Raw genomic sequence first — 24,266 nt, forward strand, 5'->3', positions numbered from 1 at the left:
TTACCTCAATGACCCCATGTCACCTCTGGGCACAAGATGTTAAAACACACAAACCTGTGGGAAGCATTTCTGATCCAAGCCATAAGTTTTGTTTTTATTTAAATGGGAATGTGTCTTACTTAGTAAGAGGCCATTAAGTGAAATGAGTAGGAATAGTTGAACATGCGAAAGGAAGTGTCAGTTTAGTAAAATAAAGCCATCTAAAGGAAAATATATACTGATTTACTAGAGTCTGTCAGAGGCGTGATTAGTGTGAGAAAGCCAGTAACTCCTCAGTGACACCTGTCATGGAACCAGTTGATGACTTCAGAGCCACATTCTTTTCCTTTTTTTTTTTTTAAATTAGGTATTTTCTTCATTTACATTTCAAATGCTATCCCGAATACCCTTCCCCCATACCCTCCCTTCCCCGACACCCCCCTTTGTTCCCCAACCCACCCACTCCTGCTTCCTGGCCCTGGTGTTCCCCTGTACTAGCTCCTCCATTGGGGGCCCTGTGTTGCATCCAATAGCTGACTGTGAGCATCCACTTCTGTATTTGCCAGGCACTGGCATAGCCTCAGAAGAGACAGCTATATCAGGTCCTGTCAGCAAAATCTTGCTGGCATATGCAATAGTGTCTGGGTTTGGTGGCTGATTATGGGATCAGAGCCACATTCTTAAATCAAAACAACTAATTAATTGTTACCAGAGGAAAGGCAATAGGGCTGTCCATCAATCTTAAGTATAGTTTTAGTAGAAAAAATACAGTAATGCATTAATAATCTCATGTGGCTTAATTCAGCAGTTTCATGGTATACTAAGAATCTTAATTATAAGTGGTATCAACCTATTGGATGTCTACATTTTATATATGTATATTCATTCTTTCTTTCAAAAAAAGACAAAGGCATTAGCGGCTGTAGCCTTATTGAAACGGGCAGCAGCCTTTCCTTAGACCAGTTTATGTGTTCTTCTCATTTAGGTACAGTGGTCCAAATGACTGAGTAAATAGTCGGAATAAAATAAAGGAAAAACAAGCATTCTTGTGTGCTTAAAAAATAGATTAATCCTGTCGGCTACTTTGTAAGAGTATTTTTGCAGGTTGTAATGAAGATTATCACATGACTTAAAATAATTTATAGAATATTAAATTGAAGGCCATTTCTTCTTTCTAAGAGAGATTGTTGTATTTTTTCTTCTTCCTGCTCTTTACTGCAGAAAAATTCCACAATGGAAACTGAACCTTACTTACCACTCTAGGAACTGGACATATCTTTTATTGAAAAGCATGAGGCCGGGTGGCGATGGTGCACGCCTTTAATCCCAGCACTTGGGAGGCTGGATCTCTGAGTTCGAGGCCAGCCTGGTCTACAGAGTTCCAGGACGGCCAGGGCTACACAGAGAAACCCTGTCTCAAGAAAAAGAAAAAAAGAAAGAAAAGAAAAGCATGACATAATCTTGGATACACTTATAAATATCTGTTTAATTTGAATATAAACCAATATAGACTTGTTCGTTTTGCTGTGCATTATATTTTGCTACATTTTTATCTTGATACATTTATTATCTTATAGTCACTAAATCTTTAGCTTCCTTAACAGAAACTGTTAAAACTGATAATGTATTGACGTTGGGTAGTAAAAGTAAGGCTTTGCCAGACTGCAGTTGTAAGTATGTGGGGACAGCAAGTGTACTGCGAGAGTGACTTAGTTTCAGGCTGAGCGCTCACCCGGAATCTGATTGAGTTGATCAGACAGAGCTCTGCTGTGCTAGAGGACAGTGCCACAGCATCTCCAGCCGCTGGCAGGACTAGGTCAGCAGTGGGAATGCTGCTTTGCCATCTAGTGGCCGTGAGACAGTGTCTCCATGTTAGCATCTGTGTTGCAAAGAGTCTGTCTTTAACCAGACTGCATGGTAGCAAACTGACCTAATGCTTTGGCATAGTAGTAATGAAAAGGAATTAAAAAGAGAGAGGGAGAGGGGAAGAAAAAGTAGGAAGAAAATCAGGTAGTAGGAAAATTCCCATTTCTTTACAGGGTTATTGGCTAGAAAAGGCTCCCCAGCTGGGTGGGAGCACAGAGTAAAGCAATATTGCCAATACTTTGAAAAAAAATCAAACATGAGAAAAACCTCTTGTTTTTCTCTTGAGACTGAAAAGAAATCAAAAAGAATGTTTTTTTTTCCAAAATGTACTTTTTAAATTCATATTCTGTCCCAATTGCAACCCCTCTCTCCTCTCCTCCAAGTCTTACCTTTGTAAATCCTTTCCCTGTTTGTCCCTCCCCTTCTCTGAGGAAAAGGGGAAGCCCCCCTTGGGAACCACCCCACCGCGGGGTACCTAGTTCCTGCAGGACGGAACACCTTTTCTCCCATTAAAGCCCAAGGAGATAGTCTAGCTCGGAGAAGGGGACCCAAAAGCAGGCATCAGAGTCAAAGACAGCCCCGCTCCAATTGTTAGGGGAATCCCTATGAAGACCAAGCTGTACATCTGCTGCAAATGTGGGTGGGGGCTTAGTTCCAGCCCCTGCATGTTCTTTGGTTGGTGGTTTAGTCTCTGTGAGCCCCCAAGGTCCCAGAGTACTCCGCAGGTTTTCTTGTGGTGTTCTCTACCCTCCCTTAATTCTCCCTTAATTCTCTCTGCAACTCTTCCACAAGACTCCCAAGCTCCTCCTAATGTTTGGCTGTGGATCTCAGCATGTTTCCATTCATTGCTGGATGAAGCCTCTCAGGAGACAGTTGTGCTAGGCTCCTGTTTGCATAGCAGAGGATCACTAATAGTGTCAGGGGTTGGCTCTCTCCCATGGGATGGGTCTCAAATTTGGATAGTCATTGGTTGGCTGTTCCCTTAATCTCTGGGATCAGCTGGTGACCTGGGATGGGGGAGTTACAGGGAGTCTATGGGAGTGACCCTAGCTGAGATTTCTACCAGTGGGGAATACAGAGACTGGTAGCCACCCCCTATAGCCAGGCAGGACTTCCAGTGGAAGGAGGGGGACATCAACCCACCCACAAAACCTTCAACCTAAAGTTTGTTCTGCCCACAAGATACACAGGTTTTTAAAAGAAAAAAGAAAGAAGAAGGAAGGAAAGAAGGAAGGAAGCAAGCAAGCAAGCTTAAAAACGAAAACATTTCAGAGCAGAAACTGAAAAAAATTTAAATAATTTTATTCATTTCTTAATTTTTTTATGTGCATTGGTGTTTTGCCTGCACATATGTTTGCATGAGGATGTCAAATCCTGGAACCGGAGTAATAGACAGGTACGACCTGCCATGCGGGCTCTGGGAATTGAACCAAGATCCTTTAGAAGAGCAGTTAGTGCTCTTAACTGCTGAGCCATCTCTGAGCCCCAGGAAATATTTTCTATCATGTCTGGGTTAGTGTCTTAGAGGTAAATGTTTACTGGATTCCTGTGAATAAGTCTGAGGTTTTGAGATGCCTTGATGCGTGTCATGTGCTCTGCTGTTCTTGAGTCTTCCTGAGTCAGCCACACCAGCGTCAGGACTGGCTGCTTGCTCCCTCCCACACTGAGACATGCACAGGCTTGTAAGGTCGTTTCTAGTCTGCATCGGGATGTCAGGCTTGCTATGCCCCTCCGTCCAGTGATCTGCCTCTCCTCCTTCCCTGATGGGTTTCAGAAACAAGTCTTTAGAAATATTGTAATTCTGGAGATGCCCCTTTCCCACTCTCCAGAAGTTGTACATGCTATCTTAAATTTTAATGAACCAGAAGTGTAGTTTCTGTATTGTTTCTCAGTTTTACTGAGTAAGGTACTAGAAATACTAATTATTAATTGGAAATACCTATGTGTAATTAATATTAAAATATAATATCTAATACATGAGAGACAAGAGAGAGTATGTGTGTGTGTTAAAAATTCAGATAGTAGAAATAGTATTTCCCAGAGTGAAAGTCACTAAAATTGTGTAATGGAAGGCAGAGAATACTGTTTAATTATCAAAACACAAACCATACAAATAAAACATAAGTGTTCTAGAAATGTAATTTTGAATGCTAAAGAAAAAAAAAAAAAAGCCCGAGCATTGCAAATGGAGCAAGCCCTTCTCTATTGCAAAGATAAAACACCTGAAATGCAGAGGTGCCGGGCAGCTGGCAGCTGACTTCTTGTGACTGCTGTCCTACAGACCTGGTGATAGTTTCTGGTCTCAGCCACAGAATGACTTTAAACTTCTCAGCTTGACTAACTAAGGAGGCTTTAAAACCTACAATTCAGAAAACTAAAAGCCCCGTAGCATTTTCTGGATGGACAGGGAGCAGAAGAGGAACTGTTGGGCATCTGCTTCGGCCTCGCAGTTGGGATAGAAGGACAATGTCTGCTGGAACTCCAGTTGTTTCCCGGGGAGCACTCAGCAGTTAGACTGCTGTCTGAGACCAGGGCACTTGTCCTGCCACTTCTTGATACTCCTGAAAGTCAAGGGATCAACATAGATGGGGTGGAGCTCTTAGTTTATGGTGGTGGTTGTTTCGTTTTGTTTTTTAATGCTGAATCTTATTCTGTGATTAGAAAACACTGGTCAAGAGGGCTGATGGCAGAACTGTTGTGCCTCGAGCCTTGGTCACCTTTTCTTTTTCAAGGGAGGGTCCGACAGGTTGCTCGTGCTTGCACTTGCCTCTCACCTCAGCTACCATAGAAATCCTCAGGCAAGTTCAACCTCCCTCTCTTCCAGTTTTCAAACTCCCAGCATCTAATGTAGGAGTTGAACTAGCTTAATTCATTAACGTACATGTTAAAACCTTTATTACTTAAAAAAATTGACACATAAATATGGGTTATATTTATTTTATAAGGTAATATAATTTATATTTATATTAGTATAATTTAGTGTTGTTTCATGCGTGCTTCTGGGAGTAAAGCCCACAGCCTCAGGCATGCTAAGCAAGCACTCTACCCCCGAGATCTATCAGGGCCAATTTCTTAACAAAATATTAATTTTTCTGCATGGATATTTCAAAGGACTATTGCTAAATCAATTGAATGCCACAAGAATATCAATATACCAGAAAGATAAGAACAAAATACAGCATTTTTAAGTTATTTTTGCAATGATTGCTGAATACAAGGTAAAGGGTATATTTCCCATACCCTCACCTAGAGCAGCTTTACATGAAAATATAAATCATGGAATGCAAAAAAGTGATGAATTTGTATTCTTTAAGGAAAAATTAAAAGTATTGCTTGAATCTTAGCTTCTTTTAAACGGTTAAAACTTTTAAAAAATTTTTTTATTAATTATTTTATTTACATTCCAGTTGTTGCCCCCTCCCCAAGGTCTTCCCTCCCACAGTTTCTCATGCCATTCCTCCTCCCCCTTGCCTCCTAGAGGGTGCCCCCCTAAGTAGACCTCCCCCTTCCCAGGGGCCTCAAGTCTCTAGCTAAGTGCACCTTCTCCCACTGAGACCAGACCAGGCAGACCTCTGCTATATGTGCCAGGGGCCTTGAACCAGCCCATGTATGCTGCCAGGTTGGTGGCTCAGTCTCTGGGAGTTCCCTGGGGTCTGGGTTATTTAAAACTGCTGATCTTCTATGGAGTTGCCCTCCTTTTCAGCTTCTTCATTTTTCCCCCTAATTCAACCACAGAGGTCCCCAACTTCAATCCAATGGTTGGGTGTAAGGCTCTGTTTGTAAGTATATCATAGCATCAATAATAGTGTCAGGCCTTGGTTTGACCCCCCACCTCCACCCCATGAGATAGATCCTAAGTTGGCCCAGTCTTTGAACCGCCTTTCCTTTTAGTCTCTTCTCTATTTTTGTCCCTGCATTTTTTTTTAAGACAAGAACAATTCTGGGTGAGAAAATTTGACTGTGAGTTAGTAAACCACTCTCTCTGATTGAGGCCCTGTCTATCTATTGAAGGTAGACTCCCTTTTTCCAATGTTGAGCATTTTGACTTAAGGATGAGTCCTGAGAGCCTCTCACCTCCCAGGTGTCAGGTACTTTCTAGAAGGTCCTCCTATCTCCCACTGCACTGAGCCTGCTTATTTCCATTCATTCTGCTGACCCTCTGGGCATCGCCCCCCCCCCACGCCCCCAATAGCTGATCCTTTTCCCCTCCCCCTCCCCTTTCAAACCCAGGTACCTCCCTCTCTTCCCCCTTCTAAGTAGGATTGAAGCATCCTCACTTAGGCCTTTCCACTTGTTACGCTTCTTATAGTCTTAGGTTGTATCCTATGTATCCTGTACTTTTTGGCTAATATCATACTGCATATTCTTCTGGGTCTGAGTTACCTCACTCAAGATGATATTTTTTTAGTTCCATCCATTTGCCTACAAGATTCATGATGTCCTTATTTTTGATACCTGAATAGTACTCCATTGTGTAAATGAACCACATTTTCTATATCCATTCTTCAGTTGAGAGACATTTGGGTTGTTTCCAGCTTCTGGCTCTTACATATAAGGCTGCTCTGAACATAATGGAGCATGTATCCTTATTACAGGTTGAAGAATCTTTTGGGTGTATGCCCTGGAGTATAGCTAGGTCTTCAGATAGAACTATATTCAAATTTTCTGAGGAATCGTCAGACTGATTTCCAGAGTAGTTTTACTAGTTTGCAATCCCACCAGTAATAGAGTGTTCCTTTCTCCTCATCCTCACCAGCATGTGCTATCACTTAAGTTTTTGATCTTAACCATTCTTATTGGTACAAGGTGAAATCTCAGGGTCGTTTATATTTGCATTTCCTTGATGACTAAGAGCTTTAAACATTTCTGTAAGTGCTTCTGAGCCACTTGAGATTCTTCTGTTGTGAATTCTCTGTTTAGTTCTATACCCCATTTTTATTTGGGTTATTTGGTTTTTTGGAGGTTTTCTTGAGTTCTTTATATATTTTGGATATTAGCCCTCTGTTGGATGTAGGGTTAGTGAAGATCTTTTCCTAATCTGTAGGTTGTCATTTTGTCTTCTTGACAGTGTCCTTTACCTTATGGATGCTTTTCAGTTTCATGAGGTCCCATTCATCAATTTCTGATTATAGGACTGGACCCATTAGTGTTCTGTTCAGGAAATTTCCCTTGTGCCAATGAGTTGGAGGCTCTTTTCCCCTTTCTCTTCTATTTGATTCAATGTCTCTGGTTTTATGTTGAGGTCCTTGATTCACTTGGACTTGAGCTTTGTATAAGGTGACAAATATGGATATAGCATTAGGCTTCTCCTAGGCCCAGGACCCATCTAGTCTTAGGTTCTTAGTCATTTCGTAGTATAATGTACAATTTGAGTGGGCCTCAAATCCAATCAAAAAGTGGTTACTTCCATAACAGCTGCGGCTCTGTGGCACCACTACATCCTGCAGATAGGTCACTGTTGTAAGTCGAAAGGTTTGTAGGTGGTAGTTTTAGTTAGGTTTTTACTGCTGTGAACAGACACCATGACCAAAGCAAGTCTTATAAGGACAACATTTAATTGGGGCTGGCTTACAGGTTCAGAGGTTCAGTTCATTATCATCAAGGCAGGAACATGGCAGCTTCCAGGTAGGCATGGCGCTGGAGGAGCTGAGCTTTCTACATCTTCATCTGAAGGCTGCTAGCAGAATACTGGCTTCCTGGCAGCTAAGATGAGGGTCTTAAAGCCCACACACACATTAACTCACCTATTCCAACAGGGCCAGATCTTCTAGTAGTACTCCTCCCCGAGTCAATCATAGATAAACCATAACCGGTGTCTGAGTCAAAGTGCTGATTATTTTTCTTCTCTAGTAGCATACTAAGAGCTTCTCACACGATGACCACTAGTCCAGTCAGTGGGAGTGCAGCTTCTAGTTGGATGCCAGATCAATATCTTCATGTTTGATGACATAAGTAAGTTTGTGTCTTCAGCAGTAGGGCCTTACCACCCACCAGTAACCAAGAGCCTTGCTAATTAATAGTCAGTGATGTTTGAAGGGGTCAAACATCCCTTTGATCCCTTTGGCTAAGAGCTCAACAAGGCACAGCACATTCCTGACACTGGAGGTTTTACTTGATGGTGTAAGATGTCTAGATATGACATTGCCTCCACAGTATATGGTGATCCTGTTTAACTTCATGTACATATATATTTTAGGAGGCTTCTGTAGTAGCAGGTTTCCATATGGCTGTTCAGAAGGCTTTTAGTACTACTTGTCCCCATATTCCTTCCTTTACCCTGCCTTCCCCACCTCCTCACCTAATCTTCCTATTTGAGTTTCTCCTTTGTCTCTATAACACTGTACTATTTCCCCTTTCCAGGAAGAGCTTCTCCTCTCCCATGCTCCCCGTATTAGCTACCTAACCCCTGTTGTTATTCATATTGAAACATCTATCTAAAGCTTAAAAGCTGACATCCACATATAAGAGAAAATGAGCACCCTCATACTCTCTTTTGCTATAAATTCCAATTATTTATTTTCATAATCAGATATGTAGTAAAGGCAATTGGTCTGTTGTTAACCTTACTACCATACACCAAAAATAAGTGTGTGTGTATATGTGTATACTCATTGATATAAATTGACTTAATTGAATAATTAATTTTAATGAATGTTGTTCAGTCATATATGTGTGTGTTATGTATATGAGGACAGCAGTCCTGACCCACAATCCATGCGTCTGTGGGGCAGACCTATATGCAATGATTGTATGGTAACAAAAGCTTAAGAAGTACCCTCGTCTTCTTAAAAAGAACCATAATGTAAGTGACCAATCTTGATGTTTAGGATAAATCCATAAATAATCACCGTGCTTATAACTGCTGTATGGGATTAGCTTGCCGAAAACACATCAAAGAAACTAGATTTGTTATTACTTTACAGTTATTTTAATTAAGTGTTGATGAGGATAGACTGTCTAGGATGCATTGAAGATAAACTACATCCTTACGCTGATCAGCAGAATATGCCAGCACAAGTATGTCATTTGTGAGCTAAATTAGTTTAGTACTAGTTGGAATTAAAATGTGTTAATCAAGAGTGTCTTATTCACTGGAGTGTCAGTGGTGTCTGATGGAGATGTTCATGAAAAACAGAAAGGAAACTAAACAAATAAGACGAGGAAATTGGAAGAGATCTTTAGATTTATTTATATATAACTTACGCATCATTACTTTTCTATAGAAAACTCAAGCATTACATGGAATTATAAAAGTATGCAAACATCTGCATATAAAGTATGACTAAGATAAACTGTCACGCTTCACTAAAGATTTTCAAAGAAATATTCCCTAGTAATATTTATTATTGGTAGCATATAATTTTAAAAGAGTTAATATATTTAAGTTTAATTTTTAAAACTTACTTATAAGTAAAATATAGAATAGAACTCTACATAGAAAGGATCATATACAGAGAATTTAATTTGTAAAATAGATAGAAAAATAGTTTTGCTTTTAAAATAATATTGTCCTTTGGTTAAACCTTGTAGTGAATATATTTTGGATTCATTGCTAAAAATTTAACTATATCCTGACATATTCTTCATTTTCTAAAAGTATGTTTTATAGATTCTAGACTAATCCTATGTCATAGAATTATGCTGGACTCTAATATATTACATTGACCAAACTAGAGAAAAGATTAAAACTAGATTAGGCAGTAATGCCTCAGGGCTAAGACATATAGACACTTAATCGTATCATGATTAGTAAAACTATTGAAAACAATTCATATTTTTCCATAGCATTTTTCATTAGCATCTCATTCTTTATCTAAATGCTGTGGTATATAAACTACATTTTAAAAGTTAACCCCTTTCTTATCTATCTTTTATGCCAAAGACATTATATTTTAAGAAGACAGAATATTTAGTATCAGTACTGAAATGTTGAGTCTTAGTGGTCCACTCTTTACAGTATTAGTATGTACTACTTATTTTTAACAAGAGACGTTTATACCAAGCAGCCAAGCTCTGTTCCATCTCCAGTTAACTGCTCAGCTACCTCAGCTACCAACTCAACCACGTATTCCATTTGCTGCTTTCCTCCTGTACCTCCTGCCCAGGAGGCACTGCCTGCCCGCCTTTCTTTCCCAGAGAATGTCATAAGTTACCATATTTTAATGAGCAGTTTTATTATGATGATAACAACACTCTTCTAATCAAACCATGTCCATTTACTGTCAGCGTTAATCTTATAAACAAAGTCAAACATGTCCAGGCTACATGTATTATAAAAACTCTACTCAGAGTGTCTAAGGGAAAAGAGGAAGAGCTTGTTAAATTGGGTTTGGATTTGGGTTTTGGTTTTGGTTTTGGTTTTGGTTTTGATGTTTTCCTTGCATTTCTTTTAGTCTGGTGAATCAAGATTGTATGCTAATTTGTCTTTATATGTAAATTATCTTGCTTATTGGAGATACTCCCAGCCTTTTCAGCTTTTCTGTTTAAGTGGTAGCTGGGGGAAAGAAGTGAATGTTCACAGAGATCCTGGGGCCATGAGGAGATGCTGAGTCAAGCAGTTTGTTTGTGGCTGGTTGGCCCTAGGAATGATAGATGCATCCATCTATTCTACACTCCTAAGAAAGGTATAGGGGACTATTGGGATAACATTTGAAATGTAAATGAAGAAAATATCTAATAAAAAATTGAAAAAAAAAAAAAGAAAGAAAGAAAAAGAAAGGGCAGAGCCAGGGTTTGGAAAACTAGAAGGGCAGTTCAGAAGTTTGATCTTTGCTTTCCTTTTACCATAAAAGGTTGACTTAATGAATTCTAAGAAGTGAAGCTTTTCAACGAATTAGAAAGAGCAATCTGCAAATTCATCTGGAATAACAAAAAACCTAGGATAGCAAAAACACTTCTCAAGGATAAAAGAACCTCTGGTGGAATCACCATGCCTGACCTAAAGCTGTACTACAGAGCAATTGTGATAAAAACTGCATGGTACTGGTATAGTGACAGACAAGTAGACCAGTGGAATAGAATTGAAGACCCAGAAATGAACCCACACACCTATGGTCACTTGATCTTTGACAAGGGAGCTAAAACCATTCAGTGGAAAAAAGACAGCATTTTCAATAAATGGTGCTGGCACAACTGGCGGTTATCATGTAGAAGAATGCGAATTGATCCATTCCTATCTCCTTGTACTAAGGTCAAATCTAAGTGGATCAAGGAACTCCACATAAAACCAGAGACAGTGAAACTTATAGAGGAGAAAGTGGGGAAAAGCCTCGAAGATATGGGCACGGGGGGAAAATTCCTGAATAGAACAGCAATGGCTTGTGCTGTAAGATCGAGAATTGACAAATGGGACCTCATAAAATTGCAAAGCTTCTGTAAGGCAAAGGACACCGTCAATAAGACAGAAAGGCCACCAACAGACTGGGAAAGGATCTTTACCTATCCTAAATCAGATAGGGGACTAATAGCTAATATATATAAAGAACTGAAGAAGGTGGACTCCAGAAAATCAAATAACCCCATTAAAAATGGGGCTCAGAGCTAAACAAAGAATTCTCACCTGAGGAATACCGAAGGGCTGAGAAGCACCTGAAAAAATGTTCAGCATCCTTAACCATCAGGGAAATGAAAATCAAAACAGCCCTGAGATTCCATCTCACACCAGTCAGAATGACTAAGATCAAAAATTCATGTGACAGCAGATGCTGGCAAGGATGTGGAGAAAGAGGAACACTCCTCCATTGCTGGTGGGATTGCAAGCTTGTACAACCACTCTGGAAATCAGTATGGTGGTTCCTCAGAAAATTGGACATAGTACTAACAGAGGATCCCGCAATACCTCTCCTGGGCATATATCCAGAAGATGTTCCAACTAGTAAGAAGGACACATGCTCCACTATGTTCATAGCAGCCTTATTTATAATAGCCAGAAGCTGGAAAGAACCCAGATGCCCCTCAACAGAAGAATGGATACAGAAAATGTGGTACATTTACACAATGGAGTACTACTCGGCTATTAAAAAGAATGAATTTATGAAATTCCTAGGCAAATGGATGGACCTGGAGGGCATCATCCTGAGTGAGGTAACCCAATCACAAAAGAACTCACATGATATGTACTCACTGATAAGTGGATATTAGCCCAGATACTTAGAATACCCAAGATACAAGATACAAAGCAACATGAAACTCAAGAAGAACGAAGGCCAAAGTGTGGACACTTTGCCCCTTCTTAGAATTGGGAACAAAACACCCATGGAAGGAGTTACAGAGACAAAGTTTGGAGCTGAGACAAAAGGATGGACCATCTAGAGACTGCCATATCCGGGGATCCATCCCATAATCAGCCTCCAAAAGCAGACACCATTGCATACACTAGCAAGATTTTGCTGAAAGGACCCTGATATAGCTGTCTCTTGTGAGACTATGCCAGGGCCTAGCAAACACAGAAGTGGATGCTCACAGTCAGCTATTGGATGGATCACAGGGCCCCCAATGGAGGAGCTAGAGAAAAGTACCCAAGGAGCTAAAGGGATCTGCAACCCTATATGTGGAACAACAATATGAACTAACCAGTACCCGGGAGCTCTTGACTCTAGCTGCATATGTATCAGAAGATGGCCTAGTCAGCCATCAGTGGTAAGAGAGACCCATTGGTCGTGCAAACTTTATATGCCCCAGTACAGGAGAACACCAGGACCAAGAAATGGGAGTGGGTGGAGGGGAGTGGAGGGGAGGGTATGGGGGACTTTTGGGATAGCATTGGGAATGTAAATGAGGAAAATACCTAATAAAAAATTTTAAAAACTGTCTTAAAAAGTATATTAAGATTTTATTGGTCATGTTTTATTATAATGTATCAGAAAGGATAAGAAATAAATGGTAATCTTCCTTTTAGAAAAGCAGTTTAAAATTTCTAAATAATTTTTGGTAGAATATGAAACAATAATCTATTTAAACTTAATGACCTTTATTCTTAAACACATTATGATTCTGTGTGACATATGTCTGCTCTCTGGAAGACCCTTGGTAGCAGAGAGCCTATGCTCCTGCCAAGTGTTGTCACGTGTCAGTTTGTCTTCACACACTTACTGATGTTTTTATACTGTGTATTTGTGTTCTTCCTACTTTCCAGTAACCCATTTCCTTCAGGTTTAGTAATCTGGTCTGCTATAATGACAACACTAGATTAGATGATTTAAGCAACATACTTACTCCTCGGAATTCTGAAGCCAAGAATAGTCAAAATCAAGGTGTTGGGCTTAAGATAGTCACTTAGTGGGGTGTTTCTGTGGTATATAAGAAGTAAGTTCCATCTATTAGCACACAGTTAGCCTGGCAGAGTAGCAGACACCTAAAACCCCAGCTCTCAGGAGGGGAGGCCTGGGATCCTAAATTCAGTCATCTTCAGCTCCATAGCAACCTTGAGGCTAATCTGAGCTATAGAGACCCCATCTCCAAACATCAAACAACCAAAACTCCAAGCAGCCTTGTGTTCAGTTCTCTTCTCAGTGAGCAGGCGTTTGCCCCTTCACAAGCGGGAGGGAGAGCAGTCAACCCTCTGTCTTCTTTTTAAAGACGGCAAACTATTCAGGAAAGCTCTGCCCACCAGAAAGATTCCCTACAGCCCCATCTTCACATACTGGGGATTTGGTTACATTATGGGAATTCTGTAGAGACACAAAGACCTAAAGCACATGTTAATAGTAGGAACAGGCAGAGAGAATTTTGCTTATGACAATAGCTTCCCTGTTAGGATGCAGGCCAAACTGTCATGGGCTCAAGACCCTCATCCTATGTGTGTTGCTCAGTCTGAAACTTGAGAAATCTTCATCTAGATTTTCAGCCACTGAGGACTGTGCATTTGATTCAGTAGGGATGACACAGTATGGCTTTCAGGAAAGGTACAGATTAAAGGGTGGGTTTTTTTGTTTTGTTTTTGGAGCTTTCATTGATACTTGACATTTGGTAAAGAGAACACTCTATTTGTTCCAAAGAGGACTGATGCACAGAACATTCTCTGGAAAATTATTTCTCAGTTTAATAATAAGATTGTGAGCTTTGATGAATTCCAAGGAGAGAGAATTGATCTTTTTTGGGGGGGCTAATTTTATTTTTGAGACAGGGTTCATCTGTGTAGCTCTGGCTGTCCTGGAACTCACTCTGTAGACCAGGCTGGCCTCGAACTCAGAAATCTGTCTGCCTCCCTCCCGAGTGCTGGGATTAAAGGCGTGCGCCACCACTGCCTGGCGGAATTGATCTCTATTTGCTTTGTTCACTGACAGATCCAACACCTAGAACCTGAGCGCTTGTGAATGCTCAGAAAATTCCTTGTCAAATGAGGGCTTCTACTTGCTGCACCCTTAGATTAGGAGTGCTCTTCTGTTCCCAACTGACCTCATTCCTTTTCTCTAGAAAACATGGTAATTTTCTCCAACTCCTTGATAAGGGTGGCTGGAGTCTGCAAGCATGCTTTTTCCTGTAGAACCCCACCCCCACCCCACCCCGCATACACTTCAGATGTCTACAGCTGTACACCATACCAAGTTTTAAATTTAAAGGCAAAGCAGAAAGGACTTACTTCAGAATCATGAATCCCTTGTTTTGTAAAGGATATTAAACATAATCTGGTCCAACTTTTTCATTTTAAGGTTAAGAAAACTGTAGCCCCCAGAGCTTATAGCTCAAGGCCGTCCTACTAATCAGCGATGCTACAAAAGCCAGCAGCCAAGCATTTGACTCACACACAGATTTTTTTCCATATGCATTATAAATAACTTTTCCCAGGGATTTGATGTCCTACTTAAATCAAAAAACCAAAATGAAACAAAAAAACTGCCTAAGAAATAAAGAAAAAGCTTATTTTTAGAGCTAAGGAGTCTTTGAAGAACATGGTTGTCCTAAGTTATAAATTCAGAGTACCAAAATGACTATTATAACATGTAACTAATATTATCCGTAGATAATCTCTGGCCAAGATCTGTATTTTACCACAGCATAATTAAAATTGATTGCTAGTTAGTTAGTTGATCCAGTGCAGACAGTCTGATATCGCAGTGTTGTGTTTACATAAGTTAACTCATTGGACGTTTAAGACTTGGCTGGCTGCCTAGCTATGTTAGAGTTAGGTTTTGTCTAAATATTTAGAATGCCAGCACTATTTTTTTTTGTTTTGTTTTGTTTTGTTTTGTTTTTTGTTTTTGTTTTTCAAGACAGGGTTTCTCTGTGTAGCCCTGGCTGTCCTGGAACTCACTCTGTAGACCAGGCTGGCCTCGAACTCAGAAATCCGCCTGCCTCTGCCTCCCGAGTGCTGGGATTAAAGGCGTGCGCCACCATGCTCAGCCTAGCACTAATATTTTAAAGAATACTTTGGCTAAAACATTCTTTATAACTTAGACAAAAATATTTTAAATAATCTAAATGAGCTAGATTTTCCTGTCATGTGTGTTCTGTGGAAATACTTAGCTATGTGACTTCTTCCATCAATCTCCTGCCCGCCCTCCCTCCCTCCGTCCCTCCCTCCGTCCCTCCCTCCCTCCCTCCCTCCCTCCCTCCCTCCCTCCCTCCCTCCCTCCCTCCCTCCCTCCCTTTCCCTGCCCCCCTCTGTCCACCAAAACACAAAAGTGAATTGTTTTGGAGGAAGGCATATGAGGAAATAAACTGTCTAAACCAGAATCTGTCTCACCCAACATTATTTTACAGGGACCTGTCTGTCCCTAGCCACCACCTACTGCCTCGGGTGACTTCTGTAAACCAGGTAGAAAAGCAGAGATAATCTCTTCCAAATTCAGAGGTTCACAATCAGTTTTTTAGAGATCAGATAATCTATGAAGTTAACAATGTAGCTTCTTTTCACATTAGATGAATATACCAGTCTTCAGTAGTCTGTTTCCAAAGGCATTCAATAGCTATTTTCACCAGGATTTGGTGTTTACTGAGACTTTTCACATTTGGGGCCTGTACTCCATTTCCAAGTGATTTTATCATAGGTAGGAAGCTACTTTTATTTCTTTGTATTTATTTCAAAATAAATATTATATATGTTATATATGTTAAAACAACTCTTTGTGAAGAAAGACAACTATTATAAAACCAATAATGCAGCATCTAATTATCAAATTTAGATACTGTACCTAAATTGAGTCAAGAATTTAAAATTGTAATTATGTAAGTAAAATTGGATGATTTAAAAGGGAAAGAAAAGAGCAGAGCCTGAAGTTGGCCTAGGCATGTAGCTGGCTGTAACCACTGGCTTACTTGCAGCTTCACCTTAGAGCAGCTTCTCCACTGAGAGAGCTGGCTCTGCTCATCTGGAAAGCCAAGTGTTTTATAATCAACTTTGTTAACGTAGGAAAAGTCCACTTAAGTTTTAGCAGCTGGAGGTAGGTAACTCTGTTACTTCAACAGTCTGCCATGTCTGCCCAATAAAATGGTCCCCTGGGAGCCCAGTGACACAGAGTGAAGCAAGCTGCCTCTTCAGTAGAAACTTAGTTTTGTTAGCTCCTTAGACTGCAGCAGATACTATAGAAACAAATCTGCATGACAGAAATTTCTTGAGATTTTTTTTTGCTGCAAACCAAATGTTTTATTTATAAAAGACATAAATGTAGGGTTCGCTTATGTAAAATGTTATAAGCTGGGTATATAAACCTTTTAATCTACTTGCCACGTATTAAACTGATTCTCAGTATATATTAAACTTCTTAATATTTTAATTAATATGAAGCCCATTAGAAATAAGTACTTTCTTATTTTATATGTGAAAATCTTATTTAAGTAAGTACTAATATATAATTAAGCAAAATTATCATTCTGCTAATTATTAATAAATAATAATAGTAATAAAATCAAAGTTTTGAATAATTTCATAGCACTTTAGAAATAAACAACCTGAGTCTAAGTAGACAAGTTTGGACACTCATCTCCATAGGCGCTGGCCACAAAGATACTCATAGATACTCAGTTTCCTACTAAAGATTTAACCCAGCTTAACAGAGTCTTTGACTCATCCAACCACAGAAACTAACCTGAACTTTAAAAGAAGACCACTTTCCTTTTGATTAAAAGTATATATACTTCAGAATATACTACAATCAAAATATGGAAAGAAGTTTTACTTTTAAAGTTTATAATTCATCATATAACAAACTCATAATGGAAAAAGACCAACCCGTAGAAAACAAAGTTCTTTGTAGTCTTGTGTAGAATAGCAGTAGAGGGGTGAAATTTGAAAATTTTAATACACACTCAGAACCTATCATGTGTAATGTAATAACCACCAGACCTGATAGCTATGGGGATTAACTTATCCATTTCTTCATCCTGTTGTTGCCAATTAGATCATCATTTTAGAAATTCATGTTTTTATTGCTGTGGTTAATCATCTTCAATGTTTTCACATTTCCTGTGGTAAATTCTCAGATATTCTCCAAAATAAAAAGCAGGATGACAATTTTCTTGGAAGCTTTTGTTCTGCTGGAAACAGGAAAATGAATTGGTTATAAATTGTATTTATTTACATTTTTCAAGTAGTTTGTTGTTTAGATGTGTGTTTCGCATTGCTCTGATTTTTGTTTTGTTTGTCTCTAACAGCCTTTTATGTCGCCTCGGTACCCTGGCGGCCCGAGGCCCCCATTGAGGATACCTAACCAGGTAAGGTTTGTGTGCTGCTTAGCATTTGTAAAAGACCTGGCAAGTATCACCAGTGTTTCTTTTTGCGTGAAACCTACCTTCCTCTGTTATCTCCGCTAACTGCTACTTCTGGTAATGTACAGTCTCCTTGAAGCTTGCTGCTTGGCCAGACTGTGTGCTGACTGACTTTTTTGCTAAGTTTTGTTGGAACAGGGAAACATGTATCCTCATGCTTTATCTGTGACTATTTACACACATTTATATATTTGAGGAGTCATAATGTATGTGGCTTGCAACCTTGCAATATTTACTATCTATTTCCAAGGAATGCTCGGCTGACTTGTGGAGCTAATTTCAGCAAATGCTGAACATCCGCTCTGTAAAATTTCCAAGAGCATACTTTGGTTTATTTTCACGGAGTATAAAATTCATATACATTGTGCCTTGTTAATGATAGCATGTCAGACGTGTAATTAGATGCTTCTTGAAGAGCTAAGTCTAAATATTTAACAGTAAATCTTACAATTTTTATTTCAAGAGTTTCCATTTCTAAGTGTTTATTCTCATTTGGTTTTTAATCAACATCGTAAGTTCTTATTTACTAAGAAGAACAAAGCACATTGTTACAGTTTAGTTTTAGGATGTGGGTGGGATGCATTCTGTAGTACCAGAAGAAATGATTAACAGTGTGTCATTTGCTCCATCATACTTCAGTTTTATCTTAAAACAAAGTAAAATTACTTTAAATTCACTTTTCAATTCTTTTCTTTTGATTCATACTTTTTCTTCACTATCAAAAATGGAAAAAGAAAACTACAAGTTATTAAGGCACTCGTACCAATAGAATTTTGGTTCTCTCACCCACAGTCTTAGAAATCATGATGAGCCAGGCATCATGGCACATGCCTTTAATGCCAACACTTGGGAGGTAGAGGCAGGCAGATGTCTGGAGGGAGGTATGAGGACAGCCTGGTCTACAGAGGAAGTTCCATGGCAACCAGAGAGTTCCATGATAACCAAAGCTATGTAGAGAGACCTTGTCTGAAATAACCAAAATCAGTGGCAGGGGATGGCTAAGGGCGGAGGGCAGAAAGTGGCTTCTTTGGCCATTCATATAACAAGACTACATTAAAAATACTATTTTGTTATGGTTTTTAATTTTAGTTTCCATTGGAACACAGGTTTATTCCAACCATTTCTCCCCTTGTGAGGCAGAGGGCAAAGTTCAGTTTAGGGAAAAAAGTACATTCTCTTCCCACAAAAAGCTTACACTGTGGATACAGCATAGCTGCCCAGATCAAGTCATGATAAAGAGCGTGTGCTTCAAAAGTAACATTATCTTTTGTTTTCTTAGATATATTTTAAGAATGAGTTGTGACATGCATGTTTACTTAAAAACATAATAATATATACAAAATCTGATTTAGGAAAACCCACTTGATCAAATACTTGTTGAGGTTTATAGATACGAGCACCATTCTTAATAAGGTCATTGATCAGTGACTAAACCATTGACAACCTATTTTATCCTTTTAGACTTTATATTTAAATCAGCATACAAAGTATTAGATAGCTTAAGTCATCTTTAACAAGGTGTGTTTAGTAAACTCCATCCCTCTCATCTCCTCCCTTTTTCTGCAACCCTGATCCTCCCGTGCAGCCCCCCACCCTGTCCCTTTGCCCCATTCATGACTGGTATGCCCTGGTACCCACCCTCAGATCCTTATTACTAATGTTTGCCCTCCTTTAGTCTCCTTTGTTGATCCTGACCCATATTCACACAAACACACACACACACACACACACACACACACACACACCACATCAAATTTTTATGTACACATACGTTACAGTCCAGGATTCAAATATGAGACACAACATGATTTTCTTCTTTTTGAGTTTGGGTCACCTCACTTAATATTATACTTTCTAAGTCTATCCATTTTCCTTCAAATTCCTTGATTTCACTTTTCTTTACAGCTGAGTAATACTCCATTGTGTATATGTACTGTTTTCCCTTTATCTATTTGTCTGTCAGTGGGTTTCTAGGATGGTTCTGTCTCCTTACTATTATGAATAGAATAACAATAAATATAGATATGTAAGAATTTTGTGCTAGGATATGCCTGGGAGTAGTATAGCTGAGCCATACAGTAATTATATTTTAATTTTTTGAGGAGCCTCCACACTGAAGTCCATTGTGTCTGCATTGGGTTGCATTCCATTAGAGTGAGCAGGGTCCTCTTTTGTTGGAGCCTCCCCATGGTATTTGTCAGATTACTTGATGATAGCCATCTGACCATCAGAGGAAGATGGTCTCCCAGAATAGTTTTAAATTGCTTCCCCTGATAACTAGAGATTTTGAACATTTCAAAAATATTTATTGGCCATTTGTGTTCTTTCTTTTGAGAACTGTTGAATTTACTAGTCTATTTGTTGATAGGCAGAAGTTCATGAGTTTTGTTTTTGTTTTTGTTTTTTTTTTTTTGTGAGGGACATCATAATTTAATTTTATAGTTCTTTATACATTCTGAATATCAGGCCCCTTTGTCAAAACAAGAGGTGTCCATAGCATTGCTGTTTTATTCCCAGGCCCTCTATGCTGTTCCATTGGTTTGCCTTTCCATATCCCTGTATAAGGCTGTCTGTACCAAATTGCATCCAGTTATGCTCTTTCTATTGAGGATTGCTTTGGCTACTCATGGTTGTCTAGTTAGGTTTTCTTTTTCCTGTGATATAAAAACATGACCTAAAGCAGCCTGATAAGGGAAGGGCTTATTTCCTATTATATGTTCAAGTCACAGTCCATCACTGCGGAAGTCAGAGTAGGAACTTAAGGCAGGAACTGAAGCACCTGATATCAACCTCCAACTCCATACACACATAAACACACATACACCATACAGCCACTCACACAGATACACATGCACATATGAACACATATACACATACACCAAACACACAAAAGGAATAGACGATTGATGACTATAACCCCTTGAATAAAATAGGGGTTCACAAGTAGTAAATAAGTAGAAAAATATAGCTTTCTTCCACTAAATGCCAGCCAGTAAACAAAGGCAGTGATGGGCGTGAGTATCTCCATATTATATCTCAGTGGTTAGGAATTAATAGTGAAGCTAACAAAAGGTGAGGGTTTAGGAGTGAGATGCTGACAGTATTATATTAGTTATGATAATACAGTTATCGATTGCAAGGGCCGGGGATGATGATCTTGATGTAAAGATCTGGCAGATACCAACACAATCAGATGACAAAGGTTATGATCAAAGGTTAAGGGTGAGTTGGCATCTTATACCCTCAGACTTGGTACTCAGAGCATCATAGCTGCCTTACTTTCTCCTATTAAGAAAACGTGATCGGAGTCCAGGTCATAAAAAGAACCTCAGAGTCACCATGTAAAATACAAGGCTTATTCTCCTGACAACCACTGAAGGAGTGATAGACAAAGGTTGTCATGGATAGGAAAAATGGCAGTTGTTCCTGCTTAGGAAACAGAAAGAGTCATGGCAGCTAAAAGTAGTACATGCTTCATGCTGTCCTGGTATTAGAAAGAAATGATAAGACTTAGACAAGCTTTGTAGCCTGGATGGAGGTACTGTTGCCTCTGCATGATTTCCTAAATTGAAACAGTCAGATGCCGAGACTTGACATCCACACTTGCTCTCAAAGAGTCTCAGGATTTATGATGTGGGGATGGCAGCACAGAGGTTAATGTTGACCTCTGAGGATTCTGGGTTGGCGATTATGGGAATGCTTCATAAGCAAACTTATACAGTTATAAGATTTTCTCAAGAGTCAGTAAGAAATTGATCCCAAACATCTCAAAGATGTCAGTTCTTAAAAGGAAATTTTAGTTTTGTTTTGTCTCTTTCTAATAGTTGGCATTTTATATCACTAATTAAAACCATGAATAGAAAAAAACCCTTAAGTTTGGTATAGGTGGAAGTTAGTATGTGAGTGCACCATGGTTAACACAAGGATGGCACCAATAGGCAGGCTAATGTGGACATGGCAGAGTTCAGAGGCCTACACAGAGAACCATGGGCAGCTAAAGAATGCTGAGAGTGGGAGAAATAGGGTTCCCAAGGAAGAGCACGCCAATCGATTATCCAAAACCAAACAATCGATTATCCAAATCCAAATGTTCAGCACTTAAAACACACTGACAGGTAACACTATGCAAACTGAGCAGCTTATATTTATGTACTTAGGAATGCATAATTGCTTTAGGAATAATTACACCTTGTACACACACACACACACACACACCATACATGTATATATACATCATATACATATATATATACATATATATATATGACTTTATATATGTATCATATATATATATGTATATGATGTATATATATACACACACACACATCACATACATATATGTCAGGTGTCATTATTTCTGAATTAATTGTATATACATATATGTTTGGTATGTGTGTGTGTGCGTGTGCATGTGTGTGTGTAAAACAATTATTGAAAATGGAGTCCATGGATTTGAAAGAGAGCAAGGAGAAGTATATGAGAGAGTTTGGAGGCAGGAAGGGGAAAATGATATACTTTGTTCTCAAAGGATTTGGAATACCCTTATAAGTGCATGCTCAGTAACTGTATACTGGGTATACTTTCAAACAACAACAACAAATCCAGGAATTAATGAAAGAAAATGATGGAAAACTAGAGCCCTGTGCTACCTTCCATGGTAACAGCTAAAGAGACGCTCCAAATGTGGGCGCATAGTTGTTAGATTTCTTTTTAAAATATTTGACTATTTAATTAGGTAAGATTTTCTAGTTAAGTTTAATTAGAGGATCTTATAGAAAGTTATTTCAGTATCCTTAATAAATTAAATTAAAATTTGAAGATGGCATTGACCTTGTAAGGAAGAAAAAGGATGACTTATTGTACACTTGTTTCCAAAATATTTATGTACAAAATTGAATAAATCAGAATTTCTCCTCCTCCCTTCTCTCTCTCTCTCTCTCTCTCTCTCTCTCTCTCTCTCTCTCTCTCCTTTTTAGACTGTTTTTTGTGCAGCCTTTGCTGTCCATGAACTTACTCTGTAGACCTGACTTGAACTCAGAGATCTGCCTGCATTTGCTTCCCACCACACCTGGCTCCTATCTATCTATCTATCTATCTATCTATCTATCTATCTATCTATCCATCCTTCCAATCATCTAAGACATGGCCTCTTTAGGCTGTCCTGAAACTAGCTCTGTAGACCAGGCTGGCCTTGAACTCACAGAAATCTACCTGAAGGTTTGCAACTGTACCATCAGCCAAAAACAAAATTTCTTTTACAACAAAAATCTTATATTGAAGCTATACAAGGATGAAGTTTATAAAATGAATGGGAAATTGAACGATCTTGTGAGAGATTCAAATGCATTCTGTAGTTGCAGAAACTTAAAGGGGGAAATGTTAAAGCACATGCTTTATAAATACTTACAATATCACTTGTTATTTTTGTTTTTCTAAATTGCTAGGCACTTGGAGGTGTCCCAGGAAGTCAGCCATTACTCCCCAGTGGAATGGATCCAACACGACAACAAGGTAATTAAAGTAGAAATGAAACTGATTTGCTGAACTAGTGAGGAAATTCATTAAGAACTCCATTGATATAAATATTCCATGAGCTTATCAGCTTTATTTTCACAGCAACATGACTAAGTGTTTTGTATTTCTAGCTAACTCTAAATTATGGACCATAACAGAGTAGAGGTGATAACATAAGAGGGAGAATATTAAAATGTCTGAAGCCGGTGTGTGACTTGGGACAAGCAGGATGTTAAGTGATTGTGGGCATCAGCCCCTTTCCTTTTTCAGACGAGGACTCAGTGATGTAGAAGGGGAGCATACAGAGTAACAGTGACATTATCCATTCAACAGTCCCAGTAGCCCACTCCTTCCTTGGAGATGTTTGGGTGCCATGGATAGCTAAGGCTGTATTTCAGGAAATAATTGTCCTAAAGAAAGAGGAGCAACGGCTGTAAAAGAAGTAATTCAATGCAGAGAAGAAAGAAAATTTTAGCTAAGAAACCAATAAAGAGTAGGTGATAGCCAGAGCTGAAAATGATGGCTACAAATGCCAAAATAAGTTGGTGGCCTGCTTAGATGTGGGATGGGTCTACGTAGGAAGGGGGACCAGCCTCTAGCTTAATGCACGTAGCTGTTCTGTTGCTAATCACTTCATACTTCCTTTAGGACATCCAAATATGGGTGGACCAATGCAGAGAATGACTCCCCCAAGAGGAATGGTGCCCTTAGGACCACAGGTAAATATTATCAGCCCAGAAGCGAGACACTGGGCTGCTGCCTCCTGATGAGATGGCCTTGTTTGCTGGGTTTTAGCATATGTAATGAAGTATTGACAGACCTCATGTAAAATCGTGAAAGAAAACAAACGTATGAATATTTCTTTGCAAAATCAGATAGTTTATTTTTTCTGTTTGTATTAGCAGTATTTCTAGTAAGATGGAGGAAATAAAGTACCTTGGTATAAATTTACCTCAGAAACCATAAATTAAACAATAACCCAAAAGGTTATACCATACAAAAAGGGATTAAAGAAAATAAATTATAAATACATTTAAACAAAAACAAGTGCTCATGATAGGATAGGAGATAAAATTGATATAAAATTGTTTGGAATAGCAGGAGTCTCATGACATAGTCTCTGCATATGAAACCTGTCAGGTAAAATGTGTGAAAAAAAAACCAACTTCATTTCCTAAAAGATAATGAAAAATAATTCTTAC

At 39.0% G+C, this 24,266-nt stretch overlaps 1 protein-coding gene across 26 annotated transcripts in view; it reads left to right on the top strand.

Annotated features, from left to right (window-relative positions):
* The window catches only part of Ssbp2 (single-stranded DNA binding protein 2), a 245,871-nt gene that overhangs the window by 186,377 nt on the left and 35,228 nt on the right, over positions 1–24,266 (top strand). For all 26 annotated transcript variants that reach the window (XR_003950464.1, XR_003950466.1, XR_003950463.1 and 23 more), the window contains 3 exons: positions 17,437–17,496; positions 22,995–23,061; positions 23,713–23,783. Coding sequence is in view for 22 of the 26 variants with exons in the window: in XM_030247373.1 (XP_030103233.1) it covers positions 17,437–17,496; positions 22,995–23,061; positions 23,713–23,783 (198 nt within the window). In the remaining 4 variants the exon portion in view is untranslated. The remainder of the gene's footprint in view (positions 1–17,436; positions 17,497–22,994; positions 23,062–23,712; positions 23,784–24,266) is intronic.

Source organism: Mus musculus, chromosome 13 (genome assembly GCF_000001635.26).
Source record: "Mus musculus strain C57BL/6J chromosome 13, GRCm38.p6 C57BL/6J".
Taxonomy (NCBI): domain Eukaryota; kingdom Metazoa; phylum Chordata; class Mammalia; order Rodentia; family Muridae; genus Mus; species Mus musculus.